The sequence below is a fragment of the Vicugna pacos genome, chromosome 26 (genome assembly GCF_048564905.1).
Source record: "Vicugna pacos chromosome 26, VicPac4, whole genome shotgun sequence".
In the NCBI taxonomy this organism is placed as follows: domain Eukaryota; kingdom Metazoa; phylum Chordata; class Mammalia; order Artiodactyla; family Camelidae; genus Vicugna; species Vicugna pacos.
This window is the reverse complement of record NC_133012.1, coordinates 10,412,502-10,429,215: the sequence shown is the minus strand read 5'-3', so window position 1 is coordinate 10,429,215 and position 16,714 is coordinate 10,412,502. Positions and strand designations below refer to the sequence as shown.

At 32.7% G+C, this 16,714-nt stretch overlaps 1 protein-coding gene across 1 annotated transcript in view; it reads left to right on the top strand.

Annotated features, from left to right (window-relative positions):
• WRN (WRN RecQ like helicase) overlaps window positions 1–16,714 on the top strand; it is an 89,911-nt gene that overhangs the window by 26,390 nt on the left and 46,807 nt on the right. Inside the window, exons 8-16 of the mRNA XM_072950317.1 lie at window positions 1,150–1,264; window positions 4,712–5,132; window positions 7,228–7,293; window positions 9,288–9,426; window positions 10,511–10,586; window positions 12,091–12,158; window positions 12,434–12,542; window positions 13,127–13,195; window positions 13,701–13,783. Coding sequence (XP_072806418.1) covers window positions 1,150–1,264; window positions 4,712–5,132; window positions 7,228–7,293; window positions 9,288–9,426; window positions 10,511–10,586; window positions 12,091–12,158; window positions 12,434–12,542; window positions 13,127–13,195; window positions 13,701–13,783 — 1,146 coding nt within the window. The remainder of the gene's footprint in view (window positions 1–1,149; window positions 1,265–4,711; window positions 5,133–7,227; window positions 7,294–9,287; window positions 9,427–10,510; window positions 10,587–12,090; window positions 12,159–12,433; window positions 12,543–13,126; window positions 13,196–13,700; window positions 13,784–16,714) is intronic.

Here is a 16,714-nt window from a genome sequence, read left to right as displayed (position 1 = left end):
GGTAGTTAAACTGGATAGGATAAAATAAAGAGTGAATGGAATAAACAAACAAGAGGCCCAAAAATCTATGAAATGCAGCACAAGCAGCCCTAAGAGGGAAGTTCATAGCAATTCAGGCCTTCCTCAATAAATAAGAAAGATCTCAGATAAACAACCTAACTTACCAACTTGAAGAATTAGAAAAAGAGGAACAAACAAAACCTAAAGCAGAAGGAAGGAAATAATATAGATCAAAGAGGAAATAAAGATTAAAAAAATCAATAAAACCAAGAACTACTGTTTTGAAAAAGTAAACAAAATTGACAGACCTCTGGCCAGGCTCACCAAGAAGAAAAAAGAGAGGACCCAAATAAAGAAATGATTGAGGAAATGAAAAGGACGCAGTCTTAGATGGCACATCTCTCTGAATGTTGACACACCAGGAATTATCACAGGAGTAGTAGGAAAGGGAAAGACAGTGAACAAGACACTACAATCTTCAACGAATGAAAGGATGCGATTTTGAGATCACAGGGTAACTGCAGCAGTCAGGAGTAGCCGATGGTTTAATCCTATGTCACGTGCTTCCGAGAAGCTGGACTCGTTTGAGGACAAGAGAAGTGGTGATGAATCATAAGAAATTCTAAGCAGGGAAAGGGTTTGGGGAAGGAGGGCAGGTTTTGTGGTATTGATGGAGACACCATCAGACAATGAAGTTGAGTGTTTGGAAGATGATGACTGATTAGAAAGGCTTGCATCTTATTTTGTGATGACTGGTAATGAGGGCAGTGAGAAACGGCTGTCAGGTAAGGTTATATTTAGCAAACTGTATTTAATAAGTAGCCACACGCATGGTGTTATATTGATTTTTGACTTTGAAATAGTGCAGGTGGGCTCAGATTCTCACTTCTACCTTCTCCTGCCTCGGTTTGAAAACCACTGGGTTGTAATATGTATTAATAGAGATCACTTAGAATTTTTTCTAAAATTTAAGAGCAGAAATTTGGAAGAGACGTAAAGTGACTTGAGGTGATTTGGAGATAGGTTAAGGAAGTCTTTTTGTTGGAATTCATTTAAAGAAAGAAAATGAAAATTTAAGCCCTGATGCTGTTGAAATGAGTGTCTCTGCTTTGTGGTTGGAAAATTAGTGTTGATTCTTTTTTTTTCCAGAGGAGAAAGTACTGCTTAGTGGTCTGAAGAAACAGTTGACTTCGTTTTCTGAGGAAATGATGGATCTGGCTAAGCATCTTCCTGACACTTTGGGAAAACTGAAAAATCCACAGAGGTTAGATGTTACCTGTTTTTGTCAATTGTACTTGTTCTTATGCATTTTCCTATGTATGGGGAATTACTGTTCGTTAAGGTAGACTCATGTATGTGCTTGAATACACACACACAGACTAATGAGTACGCTTCATAAATTTCTTTCCAGTTATTCAGTTGTGCATCAAAAAGTTTAAGGCTTTTCTGTCTGCTTTGTAGGGTATTTTATGAAGCAAAGCACAATAAAGTTCTTAAGGACACATGAAGGAAAATACTTAAGGTTTTAAATTGTCTTTTTATTTCTGTCTATGGGCATCTTTCATTTAATTATATTTATAGTTTGGTTACTTGAAATCTATAAATAAAAGCAACTTTTTAAACTGGATAGCCTCGTTTTTCTGATTATTATCTGATATTACATAAGAATTCTACCAAATAGGCTATTAGAACAAGAGGCACTCAGATTTTAAAGATTACTTTATAGCTAAAGCATTAGATAACTTGAAATATTTGGATTAATAGACGTTGGACTATTGATGCCTAGTAGCCAACTCTTCTTGGAACCAGGCCTTGCCCGACCCTTAATTGCTGAATAACTCTCTTAGCGAACCTCTAAAAGCAAGAGTGCTCTTGAATGCTGAATGATTACAATGTGGACATAGAATTTTGAGGCAAAAATCCTTTGTAGAAATGTGAAGCAGTTAGTTGAAATAGAATTCTGCAGCATGCAATGTTAATGTATTCCTTTTTTGGATGAGATTTGTGATATATTTTGATTGAGAGATTTCAAAGTGTGAGATAGAAATTCAGCTCTTTTTCAAAGTGATTTTCCCCCTAGCAGTTTGTTTTAGTGGTTTCTATGTAACTTTGAGAATTTCTGAAAGAACTGTCAAATGGGGAAGGGTACTGATAAAGCTATTTCATATTAATTTTTACATTTTTTCCTCCATGAAAGAAGAATCACCATTTATGTGAAAAATTACTGTTCACATGCATTTCAGATTTTTTCTAGGAATTAAAATGTCTATTGGATATAAGTTTACATATGCTTAATGCTTTGTTTTGTAATATCAAAGCTAAATGGGTTTTCTTAAAGTTTGAGAATGAGAAATACTGGATTCATTTTTAATAAAGGTAGATCTTGTAAAATTTTAGTGTCAAAACAAGAACTAGTTAAAGCTGTTATTTCAGGTTCTTTGTAACAAGTCTACAGTTATACTTCACTTATTTAGATTACACCTCTGAACCAGGGGAGAGCAAAAAAGGCCTCCGAACAGCGAAAATACATGCCATAAGCGTGAATTCAGGCTCACTTAACTGCATTTCCAGTGGAGTGAGTGCATGAGGCTACATTCAGAGCTTATTTGCTTTTTGTTTATAGAAATAGTTTGACGAGCTTGGATATCTGCTTAACATGAAAACCAGGTATGGATAAAGAATGACACCAGCTGAAAGTTACAGTTGGCAATCCATGAAGAAACGGATAAAACTATAAAAACTAGACTTTACAGCTCTTAAAATAGAGCAGTTTGAGGTTTGTTACAGAAGGGAACAGCTTTACGCATCAGTGGACTTGGAGAGTATAGGATACTACTTAGTCATTGATTTAAGCTAAGTACATATCTGTTGTATTGCTGAAACGTACTCGTCATTCTGCTGGGTGCTAAGGTATCTGCAGGCTGCTAATATACATAATGACAATTCTAATAAAGAAGGAAAAGTGCATTATGCCTTACTAAGGAAGGCAGGACAGCCTTTGATATTTTATAGAGCTAATAGTTAACTTAATGAAACATGTCATTCTCTGATGTTAGTGCAAGAGAAATAAGCCCTTAAAGAGTCTTGTTGGTTAAACCATGAGTCATTGTTGCTATGTTTAGTTGTTACAGCATTCCCTGTGCATTTAACAATTAAGCTATGTCACATGTCTGTTCCTACTAAAGTATTTACATGCAGTTCTTATATTTGAATACCTGTGTAGAGTGCTAAATGTTCTTTATAAGATTTGAAGAACTTTAGAATGTTAGAATTAGTGAGTTTTTATTTTGAATTTAATTTTGCTTTTGCTTTTGCTTTTGTTTGTATTGATATAGACTTTGTCAGCTTAAGCTTGAGCTCAATTTTGGAGTACTGTTAATGGTGCTGTTTTTGGTGTGGAAATAACTCATGAATGACTCAACACTTGATAGTTTATTCCCATGAATGATCAAATTTTTATTTGAATCATTAATATAAAACTTTAAAGGTCATGTCACATTTTATTAAGTATTGAATACGGAAAAATTAGAAGAGCTAAACAAAATCATTGGTTAAATAGTAAAACATATCTCTTTGCACATCATAGGCCCTTTTCTCCTTCTAGTTTTTACTTTTGTGAAGTAACTAAAAATTGCTTTAATAAACCCTGATTTGAGATAATATGCCTCATTTTACACTCTAGCAGTGGTTTTCCTTTCCAGTTAACCGGGTTTGGATATAATATAGCCGTTTTAATATAGTCACTTAGTTAAAATGTTGTATTAGCAACTATAATTTAGGAGTTAAGAAATCAGTTCATGTTCATTCACATACTTCTCCATATTTTCTCAATTGTTGTGTTTGCCCACAGTTAGGAGATTTTTTTTTCCTTTTCCAAAGAATACGTGTCTAGTTTTGAGATTTTTGAAGATGCAAAACAGCACTGTTTTTGAATTATAACATAACTATTCTTATGTGTTACAGTTGGCACTAGTAATTGATCAGTAAATTGAAAATGTTAAGTAAAACCTGGGGTTATAAAATTTTTCTTTTAACTTAATTTATGAATGTGTATCTTGTTCCCATGGCTTTTTAATTAAATATAGGCCTGCTGTTTGGAGTTTTCAGAGTGTTTCTTGTTTAAAGTGCACACACAAAATATCATCTACGGTTTCTGGTTTCAGTTTCTGGTTTCAGTTTCTTTAAAGTGGAGTGAAAATTTAAGACACTTGGAGCAATCTGAATGTAGAGTCTGAGGAATTTTAAAGATTTTTCTTACAAACTTTTCAGTTATTTTAACTGTAGTTAATCAGAACTTTTTTCAAAAGGAAATTTGCTAAGCTTTTCCACTTGCTCAACTAAGAATTCAGTGAAATAGTGGTTTTGTGTGTGTGTGTGTTTGTGGTTATGTGTCATCAATTTGATACATTTAATAAAATTAATAACCATAAAAAGTATAATTGGCATAAGCAATTAGTTTGGGACCAAATACTACTGACACTTAGTAAGCATGCAAGTCAACTGTTGAATATAGAAGTACCTTGCTGTACTCGGGAGCAGCCCGGGAGCTGTAAGCATATAGTGGGTATTAAAGTATGAAGAGCAACTTTAATCCAATGTGTTCTTTAAGTGAAGGTCAGTTTAGAAAGCTGCTTGGTAAAAAGCATTAAAACTTGTCTTTAGGGTTAACACAATTACAGTTGAATTAACTTTTCTTAAATTTTGTTTTTAGGGTTTCTATGCTATTGAAGTATATTTCAGAAAATCTGTGTTCATTGAGGAAGATGATACTTGGTTCTACTGAGAATGAACTGAGGCCTAGCAGTAGTTTTCATTTATTACAACTGGAAGATCCAGCTGCTGGTGAAGTACAGCAGGAACAAATTAGAGAACATAAAATTTTAACTACAGTTAAAGATGAGTCATGGGATATGACACCGGATAATTTAATTGAAAATGATGGGGAAAATGTACTTGGAAATGAAGTGAGACAAGAAGATGGATTTGAAGATGGACTAGAAGACAATAAGTTGAAAGAGAATACAGAAAGAATTTGTTTGAACTCGTTAGATATTACAGAAGCTGAACTCCAACTTTTGGAACAACAGGCTCAGGAAAAATATCTCAGTGATGTTACTTGCAAGTCTCCTGAGGTACTAAATAAAGAGGAAACAGTTTCATTTACTAGTGGTGGTTAGCTGGTTTTTTTCTGTAGAGGGGCAGATAGTAAATATTTTAGGCTTTGCAGACCATACAGTTTCTGTTGTAACTACTCAGTTCTGCCAGTTCATTGTGAAAGCAGTTACAGACAGCCTGTCTGAGTTTCAATAAAACTTTGTTTACGAAAGCAAAAGGTGGGCTGGGTTTGGCTTGTGAGCTGGAGTTTGCTACTCTGAGTAATTATGATAAGCAGCATTTTATAGCAGAAAGATTTTAGTGTCAGTACACAATTTTTATAATTTGCTTAGCATTTCTCTTGCTTTTCACCTAATACCTCTTCTTTTTGTGGATTCCCTACATACCTACTAGTGTTTACTCTTCTATATTTAATTTTTGAGAATAGTTTTATTTCTTCATATGGATTTTCTTTACTCGCTATTGTGAGGGTTTCTGATAAACTGATGTTTCGCTTGACACTAACCTTTACTGTCACCTGGAGAGTCAGTAACCTATATTTTTTTCTTAATAGATTACTGTTAAACTTTCCATATTTTCTCTCAACTTCATGTTTAGATTTCTAATTATTATGTTATGATTTGAGTAGTTTAATTTGTGACATTATGTTTTTCTGCTGGCTAAATTAAGCATATATTTTGAAATAGTAAATTTGTATTGGAGGACTCATTTCTTATATTGTGAATACAAAAAGAGACATATATAGCTGTATACTTTCTATCTCAGTTGTTTTTATTAACTTAAAAATTTACCTGTCTTGCCTATATTTGGTAGAATTTTATAAATTTTCTTTTATAATAACTAAGTTTTAAATTTTTAAAAATTAGATTTGAAAGTCATTTAATAGGATTATTTCCTCAGTTCTCTAAGGCCAAGTCTCAGTATTTCTCTATGGTATGTATGGTAACTATATTAGCAATCACTTCTATCAGTATATAAATGCATTTTATTTTTACATTGTTTTCAAACTATTTTCATACCAACCATTTGTAAAACAGATTCCCCTTTTGGGAAATATCTTTTGTTAATGCCTGCATTACCTTTTGATTTTTTGGAAATTTCCCATTAGGTATTTACTTTAAAAGTGATATGGTTCATATAATGATACAGAAATATGATCAGGATTTCATGATCTGACTTACATCTTTTACTCCAATGATTGCCATTTTTTATTTTATAATGGTTATTAGCTCATAAAAATTAAAGACCTCATTTTAAAAATAAAAGAATTTTTCTTTCCCTGTATAAAACTTATTTTAAAATCTTTTTTTTAAAGCTTAATTTTTACAAGTTATTTAAGGCTGTACTTCATTTTCCTACTTCCAATTTAAAGATTAGACTTTGTTTTGGATTCTTTTTTTTCCTTTTTGTGGGTTTCTTTTATGCAAATTCTTACCTTGTCAGATACTTGGTTCCTGGGGATTTCCAAATTATTGTAGTTTCCTCATATCCAAACATTGGCAATAGCTGAATAAGTAACTTATCTGACCCTGTTTTTCAAATACATGTAGATACTATTTGTAAAATAGCAGTTTATTTAAAGGTACTAATTATAATCACAGTAGCTTTTTGTGATTTTTAAAAATCTGTGGATGTAAAAGAACACCTATTGTTCCTGGCTTTGTATAGAATTTTTCAATACTGCAGAGAAGTTCTTGTTCTCAAGAAGTTTGGGAAACACAGTTTGAGATTTTTAAACCCTAGCTGAACTTGTCACCATGTCCTCTCATTTAGAGAGTGTGGGCTTTAAGTCTGTTTATCTATCTTGTTTATCTTCCCAATTGTATTTCTTTGTCTTTTTATTTGGTTCTTTGTTTCTTTCTTTGTTTTTGTGTTTATTCCTCCTTCCCTTTTTCCCTCCTGACCATTCTCTCTCCTTTTCTTTCTGTCTACCCATCATAGAAACATATAAGCATGTATTATAAATTTATGTATAGAGAAGAATAGGAAATGGTCTAAAGATATTTAGTGCATAGAAGCCTTATTTTGCACAAAAGAGGGTATGGAGTCAATTATTACTGGAAATTAATGTTTGAAATACAATTTCGTTAAAAAAAGCATTTGTCTTCCAAGGATAATGAAGAGGATACATCTTACATAATTGAGAGTGATGAAGATTTAGAGATGGAGATGCTCAAGGTATGTTTAAAATTAGAGATGGAGATGCTTCAAGTATGTTTAAAATTATGGAAAATCACTCCCAGTTCTTTCCAAGGGGCATTAATTAAGTAAAACATTACCTAATTCTAAACTGATCCCACCAAAATGAGATTGCTGTCACTTCTGTAACATTAGATTTTGTTTTCCATTTCATATTTCTTTGTATCTTCATATGGTCTATGAGTAATGTGGTGGTGGTGGAGGTGGAGGAGGAGGACGACGAGGAGGAGGAGGACGAGGATGAGGACGACTAATTTTGACGTACCAGAAAGCATACTAATACGTTTTCTGTCCCTTCTTAGGTCAGTTTCTTTTAACCTTTGCCTGGAACATGGGTAGTCCTGTCTAGTCCTGAAATAGGTTTCTCTTTTTCCTCTGTGTATCCCCTTTCATTTGGGAGTTCTGTTTTTATACATTCCATATTCTTCTTTACTTCCTTTGGTCTTATTTACTGTGGATGTTTTCTGTTTATTACATATAATTTCCTAATGTTTTAAATGGTTCAGTTTCCCCCTATTTTGTTATCAGAGTTGAAAATTTTACTTTGTAATTTATGGATTTTCTACTTCTTCACCCAGCCTCCAGTTTCTTTGTCAGGTCTTAGAAACCAAGGAAGGACGGTAAGAAAAGCCTAAATGTAGCTAAATTAAGTGAAAAATGAAGAAAAAGACAGACATGCACTATTTTGCATACTTTTTAGTTCTCATCTTTAGGTTGATGCAATTTTTCTCTGTAGGTAATGAGATGAAGTTCCTGGTTCTTTAGTTTTGAGGCAGCGTAGTGAGTAGTGATTAGAAATGTGGATTCTGAATGTAGATGTGGGTTCAAATTCTAGCTTCTCCATTTCTTAGCTGTGTGACTTTGGGCAAGTTTAGCTTTTTGATACTCAGTTAACAGTTGAAATTGTTATTGACGTGTTACTTGAGAAGAGTTTACAGAAGAGCCTGACATTTCCTAAGTGTTTAGTAAATACTAGCTAACAGTCATAAAAGAACATAAATGCTAACTCCTGCTGCTTTATTGATTAGTCATTTCTCTCAGGAGAGCTGGTAAAATAGTGCATTTATAAGATACGTGTGGATGTCTACAAACCTATATTATGTATTGAACCTCTTAGAAGGCAGCCTGGATGCCCATATGAGTGGACTTTATTTCCAAAATGCTTTTTTAAGTATATTTGCTGACTTGAATAAAATATCAGAAAGAGAAGCACTTTTTTTCCTTTTCTAGGCCCGAAATGATTACACTTTTAAAAAAAACCTTTAAAGTTAAACTTATTAAGTGGAAAGTTTAATAAAAAGAGAAAATGAGAACTGTAGTTTAAGTGGTTCTTCCTGTAATTTCTCAGTAAAAATTTTTTACAGATGAACAGTTTTGAAATATCCTAACATTTTTTAAATAGATAATTTTCATTTAAGGGAGGAAATCAGATGTCAAGCCAAAATGAAAATAAACAAACTTCATTTCACATTTGTAATATTTCTTTCCTAAAATTATTTGAATCTTTTTGTTGTTGTTTTGACAGTTCCCAAAACACATTTATTGTTTTCTTATACTTTAAACCTTATGCTTACTCAGAAGGAAGATGATATAGAGAAACTCCTTACAAAAATAACATGAAAACCTACATTTAATGCTTGGGAATTGAAAACATTGAAGTATGATAAAGAAAAAAATGTTTTAAATAATCTAAATTCAAAATTTATGATAACTTCCCCTAGGGGCAGTTCATTATATGCTATTAATGAACCCTGTTTATGCTGGAAGTATTCCATCTTTGGCCTTGTGCCTCAGAAACCATTCTTGAGCACATATTTAAACTGGAGCACACATGTTCTTTTGTGGTATTGCTTGCACATCTGCCAGCTTTGAACAAAATTGTAGGCTCTGTTAATAATAGTCCTTTTGTGTTTGCTGAAAAAGATACGACACTGTCAGTGATTTTGCTTTTAAAATTTCTTTTAAACATTCAGTCTTTAGAAAATCTAAAAAGTGACACAGTAGATCCAGTTCATTCAAAATGCATGGAAAAGGAGAGAAATCTGGGTCTTCCTTCTGAAGAAGATGACGAAGATGAGAATGAAGCTATTGAAGAGGAAGAAGCTGATGAAGGTAAGCACTGTAATATGTGTGCAGTCACTCACCTCTGATACCTACCACTGATTTTAACTCAGCGTCTAGGTTTAAACATTTGGGAGGTCAGGAACTTTGTGGCACGTAGTTAGTTAGGTCCTAAACACTTGTTATCAGATCCGTTAGTGCTTTTGGTCTTCATAAATCACAATCTTACTTTTATAAAAATAGAGTAATGGAAGTGTTGTGTCACTGGGTAAGCATGGTGATGTGAAACTTTTCATCCTGAATTTCATACTTTGTCAAAATCATAAAAAAATCATTAAGAAATCACAAATTAATGACTGATATTATTAGACGTTATTGTAAATGGCATGGGTACATAGTGTCTCTCCTTCAAGAGCTTATTACTTGGGACAAATGGCACAGTGTTAGATGGCAGAGTGGACACATTTTCATCCTGTGTGTGTGAATTCTAGTAGAGAATCCACTAAACCAACCTTCTATCATTTAAGTGTAAATGATGGTATTCATTATGACAAGCTGTGGGTGTGTTCTCATGAAGTAGAACGCTCTCTAGAGCTAGTTTTGGTCAGTGTTATAATATGGAAGATTTAAAATGCATTTTTAGGTGAAAAGTATACAAACATAATTCCATTCTGCTATGCAGTTGGAATTATGGTTAGAGATATGGTGGAGTGGTAATTAAAATGAAGATTTTGTTTTATCTGTAGAATTTATTTGTGACCATAATGTAATTTCTGCTTACTATTAATTGAAAGTTGGTTATTGTATAAAATTTGGAATAGTATTTTGCTTGCTATGGTTGGCTTTAAATGTTAGTTTTTAGAAGTATGGCAAATTCCAAAACTGGTTTTTTTTAAAAGGCTGTCAAAATGTGACCCACAACAGAGTTCTAATCTTTAGTATTAGGTAATTAATCAGAGAGTTTACCCAGAATCATGACTGGTACCCAGAGGACCAAATTGGGTGAATTTAAAAGGCAGAACAGTAACTTTTGGTACCTACCACTGTATTCTTTAAAATAAGTCAATGAAATAAAACTTACTCCTTCTCATCTTGTGTACTTCTGTTTTAATATGAATGCCCATTTTATTTTAAGACTGTTTGTTACCAGGACCTACTGCAGAGCAAGTTGTTTGCCTCAAGACATACTTTGGCCATTCCAGTTTTAAGCCGTGAGTATAATCTTAGTTAATTAAATTGCATACTTACTATTTTCTTCACAAGGAAAAAAAGCAAATAATCCATTCATTTAATAGTAAAAGCACAGCTTCAGTATAGTTTATACATACCACACAGTATTTCCTCTAAGTGACTGCAAAATTATTTTGAAGTAATACTTATGTAAGATTCATATCTGCAGATTATTTTTATAAGTGAAGAAAAAATTTTTTTCTTTTTACCCTTGAGAGTTCTGGGTAGAAACTACTTCAAATACATTAATTAATCTTAATTTAATGCTGACTTGTGTTTATTAAATAAGTATCTGTGTGCCTGTTTTGTGCATCTTATTGTCCAATGCATGATGATGTAATAGAAATTCATAAGACAACAATTTGAAGAACAGTGATAGTCTTCTCAGTTTTAACATATTCAAATGTATTTACATCTAAGGGGGCACATGTTAAGTATTAAAATGATATGAATAAATATGAGATGAAGAAAAGTAAATTTGAGTAAAACTAATAAGAATGTAAAAAATCTAGACTATTTGTTCTATTCTGGAAGTTTAAAATTTAATCCATGGAAGGATTTCTTTCCTTTTTCTTTTTGATCTTAAGCATTTTTTCTTTTGTTAAACTACGTCCTATGCATAGAAAAATGCAAATGTATGGATCAATGAATTTTCACGAAGTAGGCAACCTATGCAACTTAGATAAAAAAGAACAGATCATTAGCCACATACTAGAAGGTCACCTTTCTAATTGATTTTTCCCTCAATATTTTATTGAAAACAATTTGAAAAATATAGTGAAGTTGCAAGAGTTTTTTTTACTATGAATTCCTATACATTCACCATTAATTCACTACTGACATTTTACTATAATTGCTTTATCACTTACTGATCATGTCTCTAGTCAGTTTTTAAAATGCACCTCAAAGTAAATTGTAGACAACATTACACTTCCCCCAAGTACTTCAGCATGTGAATCTTTAACTGTAGTTAAAGATTTATTTGTTTATTTTTACTTTTGATATAAAATTTACATGCAGGAAAATGGCCAAACCTTACATATTTAACATTTGCAAATCTTAAGTGTGCATGCACACACTCATGTAATCTAAACTCTTTTTAAAAATACGGAACATTACAGTCACTCCCCAAAGCTCCTTCATTTTCCTTTTCAATCTGTCCTTTCCCTGAGAACATTTCTCTTATTTATTTTAAATCGGTGATTCTGTTGGATATCTAGGCTGAATCTTGGAATTTATTTTATACTTCAGATAAATATAATAAAATGTAATATATATATACGAATGGAAATCCTAGTTGTTCAGTCAGCTTGAATGGGAGGTTGGTCAAATGGTCCTCTGTTTTAAAGTTCCAGGGTTCATCCATTTTTATAGATGCTCAAAAATGTAAAAGAAATTGTTAGAGGAAAATTTAAATGGGTTTCAACTTGTCCCTTGGGTTTTTTGTTAGTAAAACAGAACAGCGTTTTGCTTTTCATCCTCCAGGGTTCAGTGGAAAGTGATTCATTCTGTATTGGAAGAAAGAAGAGATAACGTTGTTGTCATGGCAACTGGTAAGTTGTACTTAAGCAAATAACCTAATGCTCTAAAAAATAAAATGTAAAAGTTTTGAGATGCTTAATATTTCCTTAAACTCTCAAAATGCAAATGGTACAAAATATAGAAGAGAATGAACTGAGGGTAGATGGTCAAACATGTGCTTGAATGATCTCTTAGGAAGATAGCACATTAGTAGTGACCATTCATCTCATACAAGTACATTGTAAGAAGAAATCAAAGTACCAAGGACTTGGTTTTATTTCTATGAGTGTATTATTTTTATTTTAAGGATATGGGAAAAGTTTGTGCTTCCAGTATCCACCTGTTTATACAGGCGGGATTGGCCTGGTCATCTCTCCTCTTATTTCTTTGATGCAGGACCAAGTGCTCCAGCTTGAGTGAGTAATGTTTTCGTTGCCGTGTTATCACCCCCCCCCAACTTTTTTTTCTCCTGTGAAGGAAATATTTGATTTATCACGTATGTTAAAACCTAGTTCCCAGTAATATATTTCTTTAAGTGTTGCTGTATCTTTATTAGCAATAAATGCCACTTCAGTGGGAGAGCTTATCTTCTTTCTTAAATTCGCTGTAATACAGGGCTACCAGATGGCCCTGATAAAACTTTTTTTAAAAGCAAATTTTATGCCACTTTACGTTGCATATCTCAAAATTCATTTCTGTTTTGGTTACCCTTCCTTTTTGGCTTTGTTTAAGTATACACATGAAGGTATATTTTTCAGTTATGAAAAAGTTTAGATTTCTTTCACCTGAGCTTGCAGTCTTTTTGAAAAACCCATCTTAACCACCCATCTTCTAATACAGCCCTTGAAAGAATTTAGTTATCAAATTAGTGAGTTACAAAAAGAAATTGCAAAGAAGAAGAGTGTACATCGTTGTATTTCTTTGTTCCTTCTCATTTAAAAATGAAGTTGATATTTGTAGTGGGGACAGGATTCCAGAATATCTGCTTTTCTTCTTGCAGAATGTCCAACATTCCAGCTTGTTTCCTTGGATCAGCACAGTCGAAAAATGTTCTAGAGGATATTAAATTGTAAGTAATTTATATGCTTTCTGATCATGTGGTCAGATGTCTATTGTATGTGAGAGAATTTTGTACATAAAAAGATTTTATTTAGTGCATGAACAAAATGTCAGTAATTTAAAAATATTTCTAACTCAAAGAAACTTATTTTCAATTCTTGGACTGGAAGATTTGCATTGTAACCATAGAATTGAAAAATTTTGGTTTTTAGAAGAGAACTTGGAGCATATGTAGTTTTGTCTCAATTTACAAATGAGGAAACTTGAGTCCGAGAGAAAATAGTTTGCCCTAAGTCACCCAGTGAATTAATGGCTGAGTAGGGGCTGGATTCTAGATCTCTTGCCCCACCAATCCTATTGTGGCATAATTCCTAACGAGATTAATATCTCAGACACACACAAAAGTATGTGTGTATATCTGCTAACATATACATGCATATAAATATTACATACACACCAGTAGGGTGACTGTTTCTTTAATTGTACTGTATTTCCTTTCCTGTTTGTTTTCGTAGAGGCAAATATCGGATTGTATACATAACTCCAGAATTCTGTGCGGGTAACTTGAACCTACTTCAGCAACTTGAGGCTAATATCGGTAGGTGGTATGACAGGATCTTTGTAAGTATTTATTGAATTGAGATATGGTTTAAACTTATGGATGGATGCTTGATTTCACTTCTGTTAGGTTTATTTCAAATGTTGTCTCCTCCAAGTAACCTCTGCCTCTCCAACTTGGTGTCTTTCCCATCTTGTCCCATAGTACCCTATAATTCCTTCTGCTATAGCAATCAGGCTCCTGCATTCTAATTACCTGTTTCTGTAACTGTTTTCTTCTGCTAGACTATAAACTTTTCAGGGACAAATACCATTCTTATTTATTTATATTTCCCTAGTGCAGCGCCTGGCACATAGGAGGCATTTAAATGTATTGTTGAATGAATGTTGAAGCTTCGATTCTGTGAAATTATAATTTCCTTTTTTTCATATTCTGAATCTAAATTAAATCAATATAGTGGCTTTCTACCCTTGTTCTTCATGAGAGTCACCTTTCAAACTTTAGAAAAATGTAGGTCCCTCCAACCTTGAAAATTGTGATTTAACATGCCTGGGGTGAGTCTGTGGCATCTGTATTTTTTTCACAGGCGATTCAGGTTGGAAACCCCAATACCTCTGATTATTTGCTACCAGGAAGTATGACTAATTAGAAAAAAATAGATAATAAGTCAGAGACTATTTCCTAGAAAATGTAAATATAGAAATAGCAAAAGCTGGCACCATTTTCTTTTGTACTTAAAAAATGTTGTCTGTTATTTTCTTCTTGATGTTTAGACTTAGTAATCCAAGAGTTGCAATCACAGCTTCTATTCCAAATGCACATATTTCAAACATTCAGTAGAACCAACTAATCTTAGTTTTCTTATATAATATGATCCCATTGTATAATTATGCATTAAAATAATTCCTAATATGTAATGTTTTTAACATTGGAACATCTCATTTAATTGTTACTTGCATATAACTCTAGGAAAGCATTTAACAATTGCTCTAACAATATAATGAAAACAAATATATTATCTTGTTAGTATGTGTTAAATACCAACAAAAGAATGGAGGTAAAAATTAACATTTGATTAAATATTTATCAGAAAGTATGTCTATCAGCTGTTTAACTCCTTTATTGGCATATTATATTTTTGCCTTTAATGGAAAGCAAATTTGGTGTGTCTCATTTTAGGTTGTATAAAGTTCTTGTATTTCACTTCAGATTAAGCCCAATAACATTAGCTATATAAATTCTATGGTTTTATCACAAAAGCTAGCTAGGGTCTAAGTCCATAGTGGTCTGGATATGTTTTGTTCCATTTTAGTGTCTGCTTTGTTTCTCTGATAGAGTTAATTAATAATTAACTTCAGAATTTACTTAGATCCTTTTGACAGGTAACTAATTCTCTATTTTTATTTTTTGTAATTGATTAAATTATGAACACTACAATTATTAGAGCTGAATATTCTTGCGGAAGATGGAGGAAAATGCTCTTTTTGGTTGACTGTCAATAGTGAATGAAATAAGATGATATCTTTGTGAAATATTTTAACTTAGTTTTTGTTTGCAGGAAATTGTAAAACGCTTGCAAGAGTGACTATACTAAGAATTTTATTTGTACAGTAGTCTGACATTTAGCTAATCAGATTTATGATTTTTATAAGTGTTACTATTTAAGTAGTATGAGTTTATAACAGAAGCAGCAAACAGAATTTTATGTAGAGACTCCTGTAATTGTCTTGTAACTTTGGAAAAATGTTAGGTGAAATGGCAGGTGTGCCAAAATGAAATATGTACGGGACCTGGGCAGACACTTGAACTTGCATATTTAAAGCAGAAGTTGGCAAGATGCTTGCCTAAACTGATTGCAAGGGACAAAGTTTGGTTCCATTAAAAGCCAGTTAGTCAGACCTATAGTTTTACGGAAGGTTTTAATTTAATATAAAGGAGGAAGCTATCATCATTGTTTTAAGCTATTTAATTTAAAATCTGGGTCATTTTATTTCTAAAGCTGAAGAAGTATAGTGATAACACTGAATTTTTCCCAGCCACTCAGCAGTAAACAGAATTTTGATGTGAATCAAACCATACTTGCTCGTATTTAGTAGGTTCCTTTCTTTCTTCCTTTTTTTTTTTTCTGCTTTCTTTCTTTTCCAACTCTGTTGTAGTTGGTAATCTCGACGAATTGTAATTATATGCATATCTGTCTCTTAGAATTTTGAGCTCCTCAAGATCATGGATTGCATTTTGTTAATTGTTTTATTTCTAGAGATGTTTGGAACATAGTGGGCATTTAATAACAACAAACAACAACAACAATAATAATACTTTTAAATTTTATTGAACTTTTATGCCAGGCCCTATCTTAGCATTTTATGTCAATGATCTAATTTAATCTTCAGAGTAACTAAAAATTGTTAGACACTTTTATTATCTGTTTTTTATTTGTGGGAAACTGGCAGTTGGAAGCTTAAGTTATGTGCTCAAGGTAATATAAGTGCTAACCCAGGTTATGTATGCAGGTAATCTGACTCCGGAGCACATGTTTTTAATCTCGCCACTAGTGGCAACACCTTGTAAACACTCAGTTAAGTATCAAGTAGAGATCATCCCCATTGAAGGAAAAATTATTTTTGTCTTAAGTATTGGTATTTGGTAATCGAGGGCAAAAGCATTACTGACATTACTTTGAAACATCTGAAGACATTTTAATGGATGGTTATATAATAAAGCCCTTTTCTGAAAGGCATTACTGTACACTATTGATTCCATTTCAGTGTGGGTGTGTGGCATGTGGGTGGAGTAGAGGGGTTGCTGGGGGAAGAAGTTCTTTCTTACCTACTTTGTACATAATGAGATTTAGTTCTTCCCTTATCATTTTATATTAGAAAATGTGGATATCATTTTGTCTTCCAAAACTGACATTTCAGAGGAACTCTCTGCAATATAATATCTGATCAGTCATGGACAGTGTTGCATTTA